At 37.0% G+C, this 18,183-nt stretch overlaps 1 protein-coding gene across 7 annotated transcripts in view; it reads left to right on the top strand.

Moving 5' to 3' along the window:
- KIF16B (kinesin family member 16B) overlaps positions 1-18,183 on the top strand; it is a 253,928-nt gene that overhangs the window by 150,967 nt on the left and 84,778 nt on the right. For 3 of the 7 annotated variants that reach the window (XM_019549136.1, XM_019549133.1, XM_019549134.1), the window contains 4 exons: positions 1,893-3,251; positions 7,973-8,131; positions 8,950-9,049; positions 9,942-9,992. In XM_019549136.1, the coding sequence (XP_019404681.1) occupies positions 1,893-3,251; positions 7,973-8,131; positions 8,950-9,049; positions 9,942-9,992 (1,669 nt within the window). Of the gene's footprint in view, positions 1-1,892; positions 3,252-7,972; positions 8,132-8,949; positions 9,050-9,941; positions 9,993-10,804; positions 13,210-18,183 lie in introns of those variants that run through there. The other 4 variants (XM_019549130.1, XM_019549131.1, XM_019549132.1 and 1 more) reach the window with 3 other exon arrangements.

The raw sequence follows: 18,183 nt of genomic DNA, 5'->3' as shown, positions 1-18,183 counted from the left end.
AATTCTGACAACTTTTACTGTAAAGAAGTTCTTCCTGATGTCTAACCTGAATCTGCTCTCTGTCAGTTTGTGGCTGTTATTTCTAGTTATTCCAAGGGGTGCCCTGGTAAACAGACCATCTCCTATTCCTTTGCTGTACCCTGCCCCTCTCCAGTGAGTTTGTAGGTGGCCACAAGAGCACGTCTCAGCCTTCTCTTGCGGGGGCTGAAGAGATTCAGGTCCCTAAATCTCTCCTCATAGGGCCTTACCTGTAGGCCCCTAACCGTATGAGTAGCCCTCCTCTGAACCCTCTCAAGGTTATCCACATCCCTCTTGAAGTGTAGCACCCAAAACTGAATGAAGTATTCCAACTGTGGTCTGACCAATGCTGCATAGAGGCAAAGTATCACCTCCCTGGACCTGTTTGTGATGCACCTGCTAATGCATGTTAAGGTGTGGTTAGATTTACTGATTGCTTCATCACGTTGATGACTTGTGTTCGTCTTGGAGTCAACTATGACTCCCAGATCCCTTTCTGCTACAGTGCTGCTGAGAGGGTAATCCCCCAGCCTGTAAGTATGTTGATGATTCCTTCTCTATAGGTGCAGCACTTTGCATTTGTCCTTGTTGAACTGCATCCTGTTCAGTTTTGCCCACTACTCTAACTTGTCCAGATCCTCCTGGATTCGTTCCCTTCCCAATAGTGTTTACTTTATCCCATAATTTGGTGTCATCTGAGAGTTTAGACAGAGTGCTCTCCATTCCCTCATTCAAGTCACTGATGAAGACATTGAACAGCACTGGCCCAAGAACCGAACCTTGGGGAACTCCACTGCCCACACTTTCCAAGTCAATGCTGACCCATCCACCACCACTCTCTGGGTGCATCCCATTAGCCAATTTGCCACCCACTTGGCTATGTAATCATTTATGTCACAGCTGCTAAGTTTATTTATGAGTATAGGATGAGATATCATCAAGCCTTGGTATAAGTTCTCAACATTTAAAATTTAATTTTAGATATTTTTAATAGAAAAAATCCCATTTCCCCTGAAAATAATCTATTTATGTCTCCCTGTTTTAAAGATACCTGTGAAATTTGAGTGCAGATTGTTATGGCTCTTCTCTGTGTATTCCCTTTTGTGATCTTATTTTTCTGAATTGGAATACCTTTTCTTAATGAAGGCTAAACAATTGGTTCTATGCAGTCCTCATACTGCAGGCATGCAGCTATATACATCTGTAGCATGGCTTTTTTATCACTTGCTCTAAATGAATTTTGATCCACTAGAAATTTTGGAAGTAGAATTGTAATTTTAATAAGGGGGGCTGGAATGATGTTCTCCCAAAGATACTGTAGCTAGTCCTAAACTTAAAGCCAAATACATCAATGTGTAATAATAGGTTTTTTAATGGCAACATTTGGGTGGAATAAAGCATCACCTAGTTTAAACAATGCAGTTCTTTTGATTCTGTCATGATGCTGCTGTTGGATTATTTCTCTGCAGTATAAGCAAGTGTTACGTAGTTACTGTACGAGACATCATTAGTATGGGTCAATATATATAGTTCAAATAGCTTGAATTTACTTTCATATAAATTCATACAATGATTTAAAGTTCATTTAATGTTGGTTTAGAATATTTAAATATTATAATGGATCTGTTTGTCATGCAGATTCAGTTTCTCTCTGGAAACTGAGCAAATATAAGGTTCTAAATTATGCTCTTAATATGAAGTAAAATGCATATTATTGAAATCGAAGTTACTTAAAATTAAAGAGTTCTAGTTCATACTTCAAGACCCTGTTAATCTTCCAAACCCTGTTAATTTTTAGGAAAATAATGACTCTAAGGAAAGGAAGTATGTTTTGAAGAAATGAAGCCTTACATGTACACATTCTTTTATCTTAGGAAACAGATCGAAGAAATGGAAGAAAAACAAAGGTCTAACAAGGCAGAGCTGGAAAGGATGCAACAAGAAGTAGAAACACAGCGCAAAGAAACAGAGATAGTGCAACAGCAGATCCAAAAGCAAGAAGAGAGCTTGAAACGACGAAGTGTTCATATTGAGAGCCGATTAAAGGACTTGTTGGCTGAAAAAGAAAAATTTGAAGAAGAAAGACTACGGGAACAACAGGAGATAGAACTTCAGAAAAAGAAACAACAGGAAGAAATATTTTCTAAAGTTAAGGAAGAGCTGCAGCGATTACAGGAACTTAATCACAGTGAAAAAGCTGAGAAAATGCAGATTTTCAGAGAATTGGAAAGACTTAAGAAGGAAAAGGATGAACAGTATATAAAGCTGGAATTGGAAAAAAAGAGGCTTGAAGAGCAAGAAAAGGAGCAAGTGATGCTGGTAGCTCACTTAGAAGAACAACTTAGAGAAAAACAGGTTATGATACAACTGCTGAAGAGAGGAGATGTGCAGAGGGTTGAAGAAGAGAAAAAGGACCTTGAAGATATTAGAGAATCTCTCTTAAGAGTCAAGGAAGCCAGATCTGAAGGTGACGAAGACAGTGAAGAGTTAGAAAAAGCACAGCATAAATTCATGGACTTTAAAAGAAAGCAGCTAGAACGGTTAACTTTTTTTGAGGAAGATTTAGTTCAACAAAGAGATCACCTGGAAAACGAAGTAGCAGATGAACATGAAGCTCTGGACCATTTAAAATGTAAACATGAAGAACAGTTAAATCTCCTCATGAAAGATGAAGACAGTGGCTTGGATGCTGCCCTGCTGGCTGAAGAATTTGACAAGATAAGGCCAGCAGAATACACACTCCAGTATAAAGAACGTCAGCTTCAATACCTGACCAATAATCATTTGCCAGCTTTGCTGGAAGAAAAGCAGAGAGCTTCTGAAGTCCTTGATCGAGGTTTGCTAGGATTAGATAATACTCTTTATCAAATTGAGAAAGAAATAGAAGAAAAAGAAGAACAGCTTTCTCAGTTTAGAGCCAGCACAAACCAGCTCCAGCAGCTTCAAGAAACATTTGAATTCACTGCCAACATAGCTCGTCAGGAAGAAAAAGTTCGGAAAAAAGAAAAAGAAATTCTTGAATCAAGGGAAAAACAGCAGAGAGAGGCACTAGAACAAGCTGTGGCCAAATTGGAAAGAAGGCACTCAGCTTTGCAGCGTCGTTCCACAATAGACAATGAAATTGAAGAGCAGAAACAGAAACTTGCAACTTTGAACAACAGCTGTAGTGAACAGGCAGGTCTTCAAGCTAGTCTAGAAGCTGAACATAAAGCCTTGGAACAAGATAGAGAACGGTGAGGATTATGGGTAACACCAGCTTAATTGAATGTGTGTAAAAATGTGTGTGTGTTATTCCCCAGTGTGTTAGATAGGAAGAGAGATTCTTTCATTTACCAGGCAAGGTTCTTTGAGTAGGTGTGATATCTTTTATTAGACCAACTGAGTAGTTGGAAACAAGTTCTTAGCAAGCTTTTGGGCGCAGTCACCTTTTAGCCTCTGCCTGAAGAAGAGTGACCGCCTCCAAAAGCTTGCTAAGAACTTGTTTCCAACTACTCAGTTGGTCTAATAAAAGATGACACACCTACTCAAAGAACCTTGCTTGCCAATGTCTTTAGACCAGCATGGCTACAACCAACCTCTTCCATTTACCAGTATTGTATTACATACTGTATTAAAAGCATTTCCCTGAATGTACATCTCTGAACACTGTCTGTATTTCTTGCTCACCAATCAGTATTTGTTCTTTGTCGGCTCCTTATCCCATCTCTATCAATGTGATATTTGTGTGTATTACTATATTTAAGTTCTCAATTTGAACATAATTTCCCTTTTTCTGACAATTCAGTTGAGTAACATGATGCTGTACCTTTTTTAAAAGCAATCTTCACCAGTCATTAAGATACATGTATAGATTTTGTTTTACAGCTTTAACTCCATTTTGATGGTGATACTATAGTATGTCTTTGCAGTGAGATTAAGGATAATTGCTGACTCTAATCAAAGACTCTTTGTCATGGTACCTGCAAGCTAGAGGACTGTCATACAGAATTTAGCAAGGTCTTGACATTGTCTGCCACAGCATTCTCATTAACAAGCCATGGAAACACAGACTAGGTGAAGGTCCTGTAAGGTAGATACATAACTGTTTGGATTATTTGTACTGAATAAGTAATCATCAATGGCTCGTTGGAAGGATGTGTCAAGTGGGTTTCTCCAAGGTCTGGTATTGTTTAATGTAGTCATTAATAATTAGCATGGTGAGATTGATAGCAAGCATAGCAAATTTGTGGACAACACTAAGTAAGGTGGAATTGTAGATGCACTGGATATCAGGGCTAGGGTAAAGAAATACCTGGATAGACTGGAAAAATGGTCTGCAACCAATCAGATGACATTCCACAAGGACAAATGCCAAGTTGTGCACTTGGGATAGAATATTGCATGCACAATACAGACTGAGGAATGACTGGCTAGGTTGCAGTACTGCGGAGAAGGACCTGGGGTTTACAGTGGTCTATAAACTGACTGAGCCAACCAGGTGCCCTTGTTTCAGAAAAGCCAACAGCATACTGGGCTGTATTAACTGGAGTGTCACTCGCAAATCAAGGGAAATTAGTCTTTCACTCTGTTCAACACATTTAGGCATCTCTTGGGGTACTGTGTCCAGTTTTCAGCTTCACACTTCAAGGAGGATGTGGACAGGTTGGAAAGAGTCCAGAACAGAGCAGCAGTAGGAATCTCCATGTTTACAAGTTTGAGCAGGGGGCTGGACTAAATGGCCTTGTGCGGTTTCTTCCAGCCCTACTTTCCTGTGATCTTGTTTCCTGGTGTGAAATGGTACATGTTATTTATTGGGTGACAGGTTAGATAGTTCTAGGGTTGGAACTCACATCTGTGGTAGACTTGAGATGGTCACAAGTGATCTGACAGTGTGTTTCATCTACAAGCATACTTTTAAAGAGTAAGCAGACAAACACAATGTTTGTTTCTTTGTGGTTTACTGTAGGATGACAGTAAAAAACAGATTTCTTCTTAGAAGAAAAAGAGATCTCCTTACCAATCAGGCAACATTTTTTCTGGTCTCAGTGAGAAACGTAATTCCTTAGTGATGATGGGTGAAAAGTGTAACTACATTGTGGATTCTAAAGGGTTAATAAAACAGTAACCAGTATTGAAGATGTGACTGGTAATTATAATACCTGATTCAAAACTACAAACATATTGGTCCTCTGCCTATAAAAACTGAAAGGCTTTTTTCAGTGTTCTATTGCCTGAAGAAATACTTGAATATCTAGGATGCTATGCTACCGAAATGTCTGTTTAGAAATCAACCTATTTAACATAAGAATGTGTTCCTGTATCTGACTTCTAAATTAAGTTGTGTAAGTATATCAAGTAACAAAATAATTCAATCTGTTAATTAAAAGAAATTGATAGTAACTAAGTGCTGAATCAAGGCAATTTGTTAATTAGGAAAGGCATAGAGGATTGAACATTTGCTTGATTTCAGGCTAGTATTTTTTTTCTTTTCCATCTCTTCTTTAAAATGTGTTTTACTTTTCTCCTTGGACTTATGATGAAAGAACTTGCATAAATTCTTACCAGCCATCAGATATAGGGCTATATTTTAAGGCATGTTAGCAGAGAAGTGAGGTCTTATCATTCACTGTGGGTCCTTTTTACAGAAAGAGGGTTTTGTAAAAATAATAATCAGGTTCCCACTTTCCAGGATGAGCTTATGTAGCACAGCTGTGGAAGTAATTTATACCTAGATAAGCACAGTTTCTGCCTTCTTCTGAGTGTCATGGCCAAATAATCCTGAAGAGATTATATTTATGAAGACTGTAAATTCTTCAGTGCACTCAGGTCATCCTATCCATGTGGTTTGGAATGAATAATATCTAGCAGAATGGAGGCCCAAACTTCATTGGGACTCTTGGAGCACTTTCACACGTGCTCTGGGAGTGGGGAGGGTGACACTTTAATTAGAGTGGCTCCAAGAGCTGTTCTAATTAAAGCGCTGTCGCATTTCCTGTATCAGCATCCCTGTGCTTAAAAAAAGACAGTGGGGGTGCTTGAACTAAAGCTTGTTTCACGAGCTTTAGTTCAAGCACCCTCACCATCATTTTTAAGCACAGGCATGCTGATGCACAAGATGCAGGAGGCTGCTGGAGCATGACAATGGACACACTCTGATAGTCTCCATTTAATCGGAGCAGACGACATAATTCCAGCATGTCAGAGCAGCCTCCGCACTCGTATATAGGCATTAATTGGGCATTAATGCATGATAAATTCAACAAATAATCATCTGCATATGCACACAATGTTTTTTCTTCTTCCTGCTAATGTGTTTTAACATCTTTAGATACTGTGTAAACTCTTTGTATATTATCTATTTCATGAAATCTTTCTATACATGGTTTGTGTAGAGTTCTTTCTTGGAAAGAAAAGCTCCAATAATTGTTGGCCATCTCAAAAACCACTAAAACCAGTGGTCTGGTAGAACACTCTAGGATAAGTGAAGACTTTGCAGTGAGCTGTCAGTCCTTCAAAGCTGGATACAGTTATTCTCTAGCTTCTCATAGTTTGTTGCCAATTTAGTAATTTTTAAATTACTTCATCTGACAGTATATTAGGACAAAATGTTGTGCCAGACAGTAATGACTACAAGTTAACTTGTGCATACAGAATTGTTTTTATTGGCAAGGTATTGTCATTTACTACATAATGCAATAAAGAAAACACAACACAGCATGTGTTATTGTTGCATTAATGGGCCAATATCACTAAAAAGTAGCAAAGTGTCAGAATAATCACAAACTGGCAAATAATTGCCCGAAAGGATAAATTCACAGCTAGTGAGTCATTTCAGGAAGTAATAGATTTTTCCTGTAGAACACTTATTGACTGGGCAAAAGATAGATCATTTTCCTGTAAGTGTAGTTGTGATTCTGTGACTACAATAATCTTTGTGGATGCAGTCTCCCATCAACTTTCCCTCATAATTTGAGACCTTGTTACTACAGTATCTATATAGGGCAAAAGAATTGCATGGGTTTTGGCTGTGGTTTGATAGGGTACCTCACTTCAAAAGTGAAGTGACAGCTTCTGTTCTTTTTTTATCCCTTACCCAGCACATCATGTTTTTCATTTCTTCATTTATTCGTTTTTGAACTCTGAGAGTGGTAGAGCAAATGTGATGGTATAGGTTGGAGGTTACATGGCTGAAAAATGTGGATCTATGAAAAGGTAGTATAGGCAAATATTACTTGTTTAAATTATTTCCCTTTTGTTTACAGTGATGATCTTTCCCCCCATTATTGTGCTGAATTTAAAATTATTGATGTCCAAAAAGGAATCCATTATGCATATAAATGAACATGACTGATACATTTGTTACAGAAAGTGTAAAATGATGTATTCAGTAATACAAAACAAATTGTAGCTCATTGTTTTAAGAGTGCATTTCCAAATTCATATACAAGACACATCTGAAAAAATAATCTCATTTATGCATGTTATGGACAATTTTACAGATTTTATCAGCGAGATATCCTGGCATGTCCTGTGAGTTGAACCAGTTCTCTCAGACTGGAAATAGAATTGAAATCAGATATAGAGTTCTGAATTGAGGTGTATACATAAAAGGTTTTAATGGGCTGGACTTATGAATCGCACTTTAAAGTGTTGAGTAAGCCCTTAATAATATTGAAAGTTATTGAAGTTGATTTATTGGACTAAAATGCCTACATTTTAATGTAGTTGTTTTCAGATGATGAATGTATTCTTCACCATCTAAATATGCAATAATAATATAATTTTGTATAATATTTGTATGGCTACAGAAATTCCAAAGGTCTTATATAATATCCTTATATAATTACAGCATCTCTTTGTTGTATGTATATGAACTTGGAAATCAATTTAAATAACAGCTAAATTAAGTATTTCAGACAGTAAAGATTTTTGTTAGAACATACAATTTGAGTTATATTTTAAGATCTCTTTGTAGGCTGGATCAGGAAATTCAGCAGCTAAAACAGAAAATTTATGAAGGTGATAGTATTCAAAAACCTTATTGTGGAACAACAGAAGAAAGAATCTCTCTCACCAGTTCCCCTACCAGCCCTTCAAAGTCCCAGTCCCATTTGATTCCGCCAGTTGATGACAGGTACGTAAATTAATTTCATTAGGCTTGACATGACTTTAAACAGCGCAGTTAAAACATAGCAAATATTTTAGTTATGCATGTGTGTGTATACACCTGGTCAAGATTGGGGTTTATTTTTCAATTACCAAGCCATACTAGAATTGCATAGAATCACAATGCTTTTGTTTTGAAATATTTTTTGTAATCAATAGGTTACTCTGTTTTATATATACATACTGAATTCAATAAAGACCTTGAGATTTCTTGGCCTTGTATTGATTTAAATTTGTACCTAAGTGTAGATTTGCTTATGTGGCTACCTGATTTACCCCTGTGCAAATTAAATTATATTATTTTATAGTAAAGCAGCCTGGCATCATGTTAAACACACTGATTTAATTACTTTCCCTTTCATTTAATTTTATATTTATGAATACAATATTTAATATAGACTTTTGAAACTTTCATTCTGTGTAAGTTTATTACAGTTTGTTTAAAGTACTGATGTTGGGAATGTTACAGAAAGAAACTGCTAGGAAATAGAAACAAAAAATAAAACTGTTATTTCATTTTGGAGATGGACACTTACTAATGGCATACCGTGGTCTACTGACTTGCCTGAATCTCTTATTTAATTAGTTGTTACCTTTCTTATCTCTAAGTTAAATAAAGCTGGTTAAAGAATAAATGCTTGGGACCTATAAAGTTTGTTCACCATTTTCTACATTTTCTATGTTTAAAAATGCTTGATGTGTATGAACAGTTCAAAGAACAGTTTTAAATACTGTTGGTTTTCTGTATAAGAATATCCCGTTTTTTCTTTTACTTCTGTCTTAAAGATTGAGTGCATTTATTGAAGAAGAAGTTCAGAGGCGTCTTCAGAAAATTCACCATGAAGATAACCGGATGAGCCTGTCCCAATCTACAGAAGTTTTAAAGGTGAGCAAGAGTTAGACAGGAAAAATACTCGTTGCTTTAATTTCTTTGACGAAATCCCATGGTTTTCTGGCTTATTATAACTTCAGTTTATTAAATAATTACAGTACTGTAAACGGTTATAATTCTACTTGGGTAGAAGAATATGTTTCAAATTTCGAGTTTTGTCCCCTCATGTTATCCTGAGGGAAAGTGGGGAATTAAAATCAAGAAATAAAATGCTGACTATTATCATCAATGGTAAATCCCCATTTTACATATGGCTTTAGAACTGTCAGGATTTAAACAGATGACAAGACTTCACCCATTTCACCAACATTTTTCTTGTAGAGTGGACAATAATCTTTTAAGTGTTGCACGGGGAGAGGGAGTGTTGTGAGTTGCATCTTACCTTGGGTGCAAAACTTGTCTTCTCATATTCAAATGAAAATATCAGTGGTGCAAAGGCCTTCAGCTTTTGCAAAATAATGCAGAAGGTTTTTGGATGCCTTTAACATGCTTATGTTCATGACAGAAGAAAAAAATTAGAATAGAAAAAAATAATACTTGCCATTTCCAACAAAACATCCTTCAAATAGTTGTAGCTGGGGAAGCCAGGCTTTCAAAGGTGGAGGCTTAGCCGTCCAGAATCTGGCTTCAAGGGGTCCTTCAGGAAGGAAATTGGACAAAGCTTTTTTGGGGGAGTGCTGAGGCAGTGTTTTCTTCGGGAAAGACAAGGAACTGTGATGCAAGTGGTGTTATTCAACTATGAAGTTGCATTTTAACAAATACAAATATAGGAATGGATATTTTGGCAGCTAACAGATTACTTCAGATCTTTTTTGCTATCAGTAGTTCTGAAGTAACTTTTATTAGAAGGAAACTTTTTTGATTGCATGAATTTTTTGGATCTTAGGATAATGAGAAGCTTCATAACGGTACTGTTCAACGCAAGCTGAAGTATGAGGTAAGTTAGTTGTCAGAAAGAACTGAGTGTTTTAAATTATGGCATGCTCCGTAATTAAATTTCTTAATGTTTAGCAGCATAATTAAAATTTTAAATTCACAGCAAGATTAATGACTAACGGGGAAGTCAGTGTATTTTGCAGGCTTTAAAATTAAAGTGATTCCTGCAGGTTGGCTAAAATTTTTACTTTATTTGAATGGCATGGAATGGAGGAATCTTCATAATTCCTTACTTGGAACAGTATCCCTTTCTCATATCTATAGAACAAAAATGGTTCATGAACAGAAACAAAAATTATTCATATTCAAAGCCCTTAAACTCTTCTGAAGTCTGGTGGTCTCTACTATCAGAATTATATTTGAAGAAGTAGTATACATGATTATATTCTGAAGGGCTAATTTTAGACAATCTAAAAGTATTTCTTAACCAAATGTTTTAGGAACACAATGTTTTATTTGGCAAACTACATTTTCCTCTTCCTTCCACGACAGCCTCCATGCTTTAGAAGCTCATGTTTCATAATCTGTTCCAGGTTAAAAAAATTACACACTCACACACATTGTTACAGAAGTGAAACGGATACTGTAAAAAAAAAAAAATAGAAAAAAAGGGTGTGGGTAAAGAGGGTTACTATTCCTGAATCAGATCTCAAATCAGCTTAATCAGATTTTGTCTCTCTATTCTAATATACTCTGAATGCGCAAACTTTACCAAAATTAAAAATGAATTTAACAAAAATTCAAATCAGTTTTTGTTTTTTGTTTTTAAAAAAAGCAAGCTCTTCTGTTTTTTTCTTTTAACGCTTTAAACAGAAAAGACAACCTTGGCAGCTACATTGTAGCCTACCGGTTCTTTCTCAAGATGACGCCAGTGGTTCTAATTCAACTGGAGAAAAATCAAGGACAGATCTCAAAAAACAGGATGACTATTTAGAGATGTGGAATTTATTTTCTGTTACTAGAAGAATCTTTTCCCCTTTCACATCACAAGCAAGAGTTTGGAATGAAAAGAACGATTTAGAACAGGAATGCTTTTCCTGCCAGTTTGGTAGTGAATACAAAGTGAATCCCAGTAACAATAATAGTATTTATAATAGGGTGAACATTAATTCTCAAAACATAACACATGCTTCTGTGCAAAATCAAGACGTAGTCAACATGGAACATTTACAGCATAAAATGACAAATCTCAAGAATGTTGAACATGCAGAGTTTTCTTCTAAGGACCAAGACAGATCAAAGGCTGAATCTGATCCTTCCCACTTGCAACGTATGTGTGCCTTACAACCTTTAGCCTGTGCTAATGAGAAGGCTAGTTCTAACAGCCTGTCTAGCTTTAATCTGCCTCAGTCCAATATACTTTCCGAAGTAGCTGTAGAAGAGAATGTTTTATTTAACACGGTGCACCTGACAATGCAAGATGAGTCCTATGTTTCTCATCTGCAAGTTGATAAAGACCTAGATATTAACGCAGTAATAGCCACCAAATCAAAGGCAGCATATTCTGATACAAGATCAGAACAGAGCTATGGTTTTGGATATCTTTTCAGCAAACTTTCTGGTCTTTACAAAGATGCTAGTAATCAGCTGCACCGGAGTACTCAGATTATTAACCAAATAAAAGAAATGAGCATTCAGTATGAGAAAAGTGAGAGATGCACACAAATAATAGCATTTCTTAAAAATTTGCCATTTATGAAAAAGTTACAGGTAGATGTGCCCTTCAAATCAGATTTAAAGCAAGCAAAGCTTCTCTCTACTGAGGCCAAAGCTCATAGAGATGACACCACTGAGCTAGAAAATCTCCCACAAGCTGAGGATACAAACATGTGTGTATTCCCCAGAGTCTTAAACATAAACACAAAAGATGCATCTGAAAGCTCAGTTAAGGAGTTTAGAAATGAAGTACCGGAAAATACTCTTGTATTAAGGCAAACAATTGTTGACTTTCCAGAGGAATTACTGAAGCTTCAAGCTGGTTCTCCGGAAAGACAAGTGGAGCGTGTGATCTGTGCCTTACCCCAAATTTGTGTCAGTATGGCGGAATTAAAAGGCATATACTGGCTTGCTGTTGGCAATTGCAAAAATCCTGATCCTGTGCCTGCATGTTTGCTTTTGTTCAGTTCCACTCTGTACGCTGCTGTTGTTTCAGTAAACCAGCAAGACTATTGCCAGGATTCCCTGGCAATTTTTCATAACATCCCAATTGCCATGATGAGGGAGATTCAAGTTGGTTTTGCTGGACAGAGTATCAGGCTTCTGTGTTCTACCGAAGATAATTTACTCACGATATTTACTTATAACAAGCACCTCACTCAGAGGATATGCCGTGACATACTGAGTATTTTGATTTCCATGTCAGAGAGCCCTGATTATTTAAATCACAAGCTGCTGAAAGAGGATTTGTTGCAGCTTTCACTTGACTGGACGTGTGAAGTCACAGACATACTCTTTTCGAGTGGCCTACGGTTGTCCTGCCAATTTAGGACTATGCTAGCTGATCTAGTCTACTTACTCCATGAAAATATGGAAAACTATAAACCCCCTTTAGGAGATATTTGTGTACTGCTCTATACCACAGTGAAAATAGACTGTTCTAAAGAAATAGCCTACAGATCACTTGTTCTTACACCTACGCATATAGGACTCATAAAGGAAGACAGTGTGTTTTACCCTGTTCCTAGTTTTTTGTGTACTTCACCTCCAAACTCACAGTTTAGCGAAATTCAGGTGTATTCTTTGAAAGAGCTCCGGTGTATAACTATCCTAGATAAAGAGGATTTAACAAAAATTGAGCTTGTCTTTTCTAAACACAAAAAGTTTGGATCTGATTCAGCAAGCAGTTTTTCTAAACCACGCCTAAAAGAGACGCATACCCCACTAACAGTTACACTACCGTTTTTTCAAGAGGGTTCACAGGTTCCATCAGAAATCTGGAAATTAACTTTTAGTTCAGATGAAGACGCCATTGGGTTAATTATGTATTTGACTGGGTGTTGAGATCCAGATGCATTTTGGATAGTACAAAAGTACAGGCTAAAGTACTTTTGCTTACCTAATAGTAATAAATAAATAATAAATAGTGATTAAAAGTGTGTGTAAGACAATATGACAGGCCTCCTGTGTATCTTACCTAGTAGCAGTTGGTTGTTTGCTTTGTGTAGGTCTGTAATATACTTTTTGAAAAGGCAAAGAATTTATAAAATGTTCCTATTTCATGTGCTGAGTGGATAAGCGCATTCATAGGCTAATGCTTTCTTCCTTAGGCTAATGCTTTCTTCCTTTCCTCCTGGGTAGCAACAACGCATAGATCAGTGGCAGCTGCCACAGCTAGTCTTTCTGTCCCGCTCCAAAGTGGGTGTCATGGGCTGCTTCCTGGTCACCCCCTGTTAGCTACACTAATGCTTCCTCTGCCACACATTCTGATCCCCTCCATCGCCTGTCCTAGCTATGCCAGGTGTTTTAGATGACATCTTGCCTACCTGTCATCAATTGCTACCTACTTCAATAGTTCTTTTTTTGATTCCTTGAATACATTGTATATCTGGCTTCCATGGTGCTCATCCATTCAGTGTGTTTGTTGGCTCAATTGCAAAATGTAGATGCCTCATCCCCACTAATTTTGTTTATGGGTTTGGAAGCATCATTATCCTAGAGTGTGTGACATTTTATCCAGTTAAGAGACAGCAATAAATTCTAAAAATAATAAGACTGAAAAGCTGAAGATTGTTTGAACTTTCTGAGTTAATTCTTTGCTTATTTTGTGGTAAAGTAGGCCCTTTTAAAATACTAGTTATTAATTGATAGTATGTTTTCCTCATTAATCTCAATAGTGCTTGTTTTGCTGCATGAAATCTCATTTTAAAGCATTTTTAAAGTATTCTCATGCTAAGTGGTATAGGGACCTACCTAATGTCATGGGTATTTTCCTGTACTTATTCTACATTCAGTTCAAGCACCATGTTTTCTACAGGAAAATAATAAACTGTAATTCTGAAAAGTTAAAAGACTCTATGCAATCCCATAACAGTACTTGAATGTAATTCATGAAAGGCACTTGTTTCATAAGGGTGTAGTACATGTTCAAGAATATAAACTTACAGAAAATAAACAGATACAACCTGTAACTCTGTTATAGTATGGTATAAAGTGTAATACTTGGTTTTGTTTGGGGGTTTGTTTGGTTTTTTTGTAACTTAGTTGAAAGAACTTGGATGGCTTCATAAAACTCTGTACTACTACTTTAGAGTTTCATTAGATCATTGGCTAAGAAGTTTTATCACATTATGAATGCTTTGTAATTCGTAGGCTACAGGAAACAGCCTCCTGAGTTATGCAGATTAGTCTCCTGCTATTGGAAGCAGCTACTTAATATATTCGTATTTCTAACACTACCAAACCATTCCTTATGTTTGCTTGCACTGCTGCTTTTGGAAAGCTATTTCAAAACATCACTTCTCTGAAGATTAGAAACCTTCTTCGAATTTCCAGCCTAAATTTGTCCAAGGCTAGTTTAAACCCATTTGTTTTTGTACCAGTGTTATTCTCTAATGTGATTAGTTCTTCCATCTCTTCTACTTCTTTATCCTCAGTTGTATTTAAAGAAATCAGCCATATCCCCACTCGCCTTCATTTTGTTAGGGCTAAACAAGAAATGTTCTTTTAGTACCTTGTTGTAAAACAGGCTTTCCATCCCCTCAGTCATTTAGTAGCTGCTCAATTTACCTGCTCAGTTTGAATTTCTCATTTTTATTTATTTTTTTAAGATTGGTGACAAGAATGGAATGTAGTAAACTGGATAAGATCTTCCTAATGCCTTGAAAATGCTGTTGGTAGTTTCCTGTCTCTATTGGAAATGCATTGACTTCAAAATTCTAAGATCTCATTTGTCTTTTTCACAGCTAGATCACAAAAGGTATCTCATAACCATGCTTTGGTTGACTTGCACATGTATCTTTTTCCTGCTCTCTCGTTTTTACTTGCTGAGCCTATCAGTTTGTATCAGACATTCCTATAGTGCCAAGGTTCATGACTGTATTTGTACTTTTAAGTTTAACGCATTTTTATGATTTTATTACAGTCCTTAGTTATCCAGTTCTTTCTATGTGATATTCTGGTCCTCTTTCATTGCTAATGCTTCCCAATTTTGTATTATCAGTTTCACTATTACTCCTATTTATGCCAACATTACTAATGAAAATATTTAAAAATATCAATCTCTAGACTAATTTTGAAGTAATCTCCCTTCAGCCTTTCAGTTTCCACTTCATCATAACCCATTGTCTTATCTTTATATGTGCAATTGCTGAAACATGGTCAGGCCCTCCTGGTACTTTTCAATACAGATCTCTGGTCACTTTAATTCCTTCACTAGTGCAGCCAGTTGTATTAAATATGATAAAATGCTCTAGCCTACTACAAAAAAGAATCAAACTCTGTATTCAGAATGAATCTTTTCTTTCATTAGCTGATAAACTTGATGCTCTAGAAAATATTTTCATGGGTTAAAAACTAGAATTTAAATTCAGTAATCCATTGTAGAGGGAGAAAATATTGGTCAGAATTGGTTGGACGTGCCTTAATAAAATGAATTTTGATAGAATATTCTCATTGGAATTTGATGGACGTCTATTTTCCTCATGTTGATTTGTCGAGTTTAGGGATTAGATCTTCATTTGGAGCTATTCATGTTAGGCTGAGCTAGCAAATGGGGCCTGTGGTAGCTGTAAGCTGTCTGTTTTCTTCTTTTGATCCCGGGGGCCTACTTAATCCTCCATGTAATTTAGGATTGTTCTAAGTTATATCTAGATCCCAAGAAGATCTAGGCATTGCTGAAGTTTGGTTTTACTCTTGCAATAAACTCTTTCTTCTGTGAATAGGCTACTATATTAAGGTCCAGACACAGGTTGGCATAATAGTTTTATGACACTGAATGAGACAAGTAGGCAGATTTTGTCTTTTTTTCACCACCAAAGCAATCTAAAGGAGCCAGAGCAGACTTGAAAAGTAGGCTGTTTATTTGCAAACCTTGTAAACCCTAGTACGCAATCATTTAATGACATGAATGGGATCTGATACCCAGTTCTAACTGTCGGGCCTCCTGTTAGAGATGTTGGGTGCAGAATTTAAAGTCTCCAGCTATATATTCAGTTTAAGATACCATACAAGCCACCCATAAAAATGTTCTGTGTTATATGTGGAACATTTTTATGGCTTGTTTCCTCACTTATGGTGCTGTAAATTATGTGTACATGTAGCTCCTTCCCCATTTATGCTGCAATTAAGGTTCTAATCAGAGCACAAATATAACATGTAGAGAGAACATTAGTTTGCTGAGAAATATTCAAATATGCCACTCCTCTCCCTCTTCTAAGAAGGAGAAATATGCAGATTGTTTTTAGTCTAAACAGTTAAATTTACCGTCTTGTAATAAATCATGGCTTTTCTTTGCATGTTAACATGAAGAAAATATGATTTGAAAGCAGAAGAAGGTAAGATGCAAATATATTTGAGTTTTGTAATGGATGCTGACTTTTGATTTGCATTCTGAGTAGTGGTCATGCTACAGTAACCATGATGGCATACAAGACTGACAAAACAGTTTCATAAATTGTGAGTTTTGTATATGATCCTCACATTTTTAATTTGCAGTATTTAATATGCCAGCAACCTGGGAAATTAGCATTGCCATAGCCCTTCCAAATAAGAACAGAATAAGTTGGTCCTTGATGATGACTCACCATGAAATATGCCAGATGCCTAGCTTGCAAGACTACAGAGAATCCTGTTATCTTTTGGGCACTTGCAGCCTGACCTTGTTTCTGAAGTTTTGCAGCTCTAAATTACTTCTTGCCTCTTCCTTTTAAGATCACACACCAAGCATTAGCAGAATGATTAAAAAGTTGCATGAGAACTGCACTAATCCATAAGCACTCCTGTTTCTTAATATTATCTTCCCCTTGCATCTCTTCCAGATGTGAGATATTCTTAGCATACAACAGCTTTACCTTCTTCCCCAATTTTATTTCTTCCTGTGTGTGTCTTTGGATTGCTAATATTTCCTGGAATATGAGCATAAACTCCATTCAGTTAAAAATGCTGTCTGTCCTTGGCAGAAAAAACTACTCTGAAATTCTGAAGTTATAGGCTAAGGGCAGATATTCCAAAAGCCTGAATTGCTTCAGTCTTTGCAGGTTAGTTTAACCTGGCTAGGCTAAATCCATTCTGTAACTGGACGGACATCCCAGAAATTCAAACACATGCCTGCAGTGGCATGCCTGCAGTGGTCAAGGGATGCTAAAACAGCCCTCCCTTACTTCCACAGCACTGAACGGAGCAGGGCATGGCCAGGCTCCAGCAGGGGCTCTGATTAGGCCAGTAGGGAATTGACAACAGTGTTTATCATTCAGTTAAGAAAACAACAGAGAGACATTACCAGCTACTTGTTGATTCTGCCTGTTGATTCAGCACAGACCATAGCCAGCATGTGGCCTGTTAGCTAATACACAGACATCTCCTCAGCAAGGCAGAGGGAAGCAGGGAATTCTTGCTTAGTAGGGAATGGGGAGGGGAAGCAGCCCACAGTCTCTGGAGCTGCAGCCAGGGAGCAGAGGGGAGGGGCCAACCCTGCTGTGGAGCAGAGAGTCTCACCCAGCCCAGAAAGCATGCTGGGATGCTGGGGGTGTCTAGTTTATCTTAAGCCAGCAAGGAGTCTGGGGCAGACATTGCATAAACCAGTTTGAACCAAATCAGGTAAGTGGGATTCAACCAGGTTTATCTCAGGCTGGTTTCAACCATTTTCAAACTGGTTTATGTGCACTGAACATCTGTTCTGTTACAGGTTTAAACCAGTTTCTGATCACTTAAACTGGTTTGTGTGTAATGTCTGTCCTTAGCCATAGAACTTAACCTGCAGTTTCTATATTAATACAAACATACATCCCTTCAGTTTGTCCTATCTGTTAAAGCATAAAAATGTTATTCACTAAAATTAAAAAAACAACTTTGTATGGTCAAAGCCAGAATGGAATAGGATGGTTTAAGATGAAGGTAGAAATAGTTGTAGCAAGTTTTCAGTAACCCCAACTCTCACCAAGAAATTCCTAAGCAACAAGGGGAAAAATCCCTCTTTATTTGTTTGAACAAAAATCAGTATATTTTTAAAAAATGCCATGGGGAAGGTTACAGTACTC

Source organism: Crocodylus porosus, unplaced genomic scaffold (genome assembly GCF_001723895.1).
Source record: "Crocodylus porosus isolate Cpor-Errol unplaced genomic scaffold, CroPor_comp1, whole genome shotgun sequence".
NCBI classification, from domain to species: Eukaryota; Metazoa; Chordata; order Crocodylia; family Crocodylidae; genus Crocodylus; species Crocodylus porosus.
The sequence above is the reverse complement of the archived record's forward strand: the minus strand, read 5'-3'. Positions and strand labels throughout refer to the sequence as shown.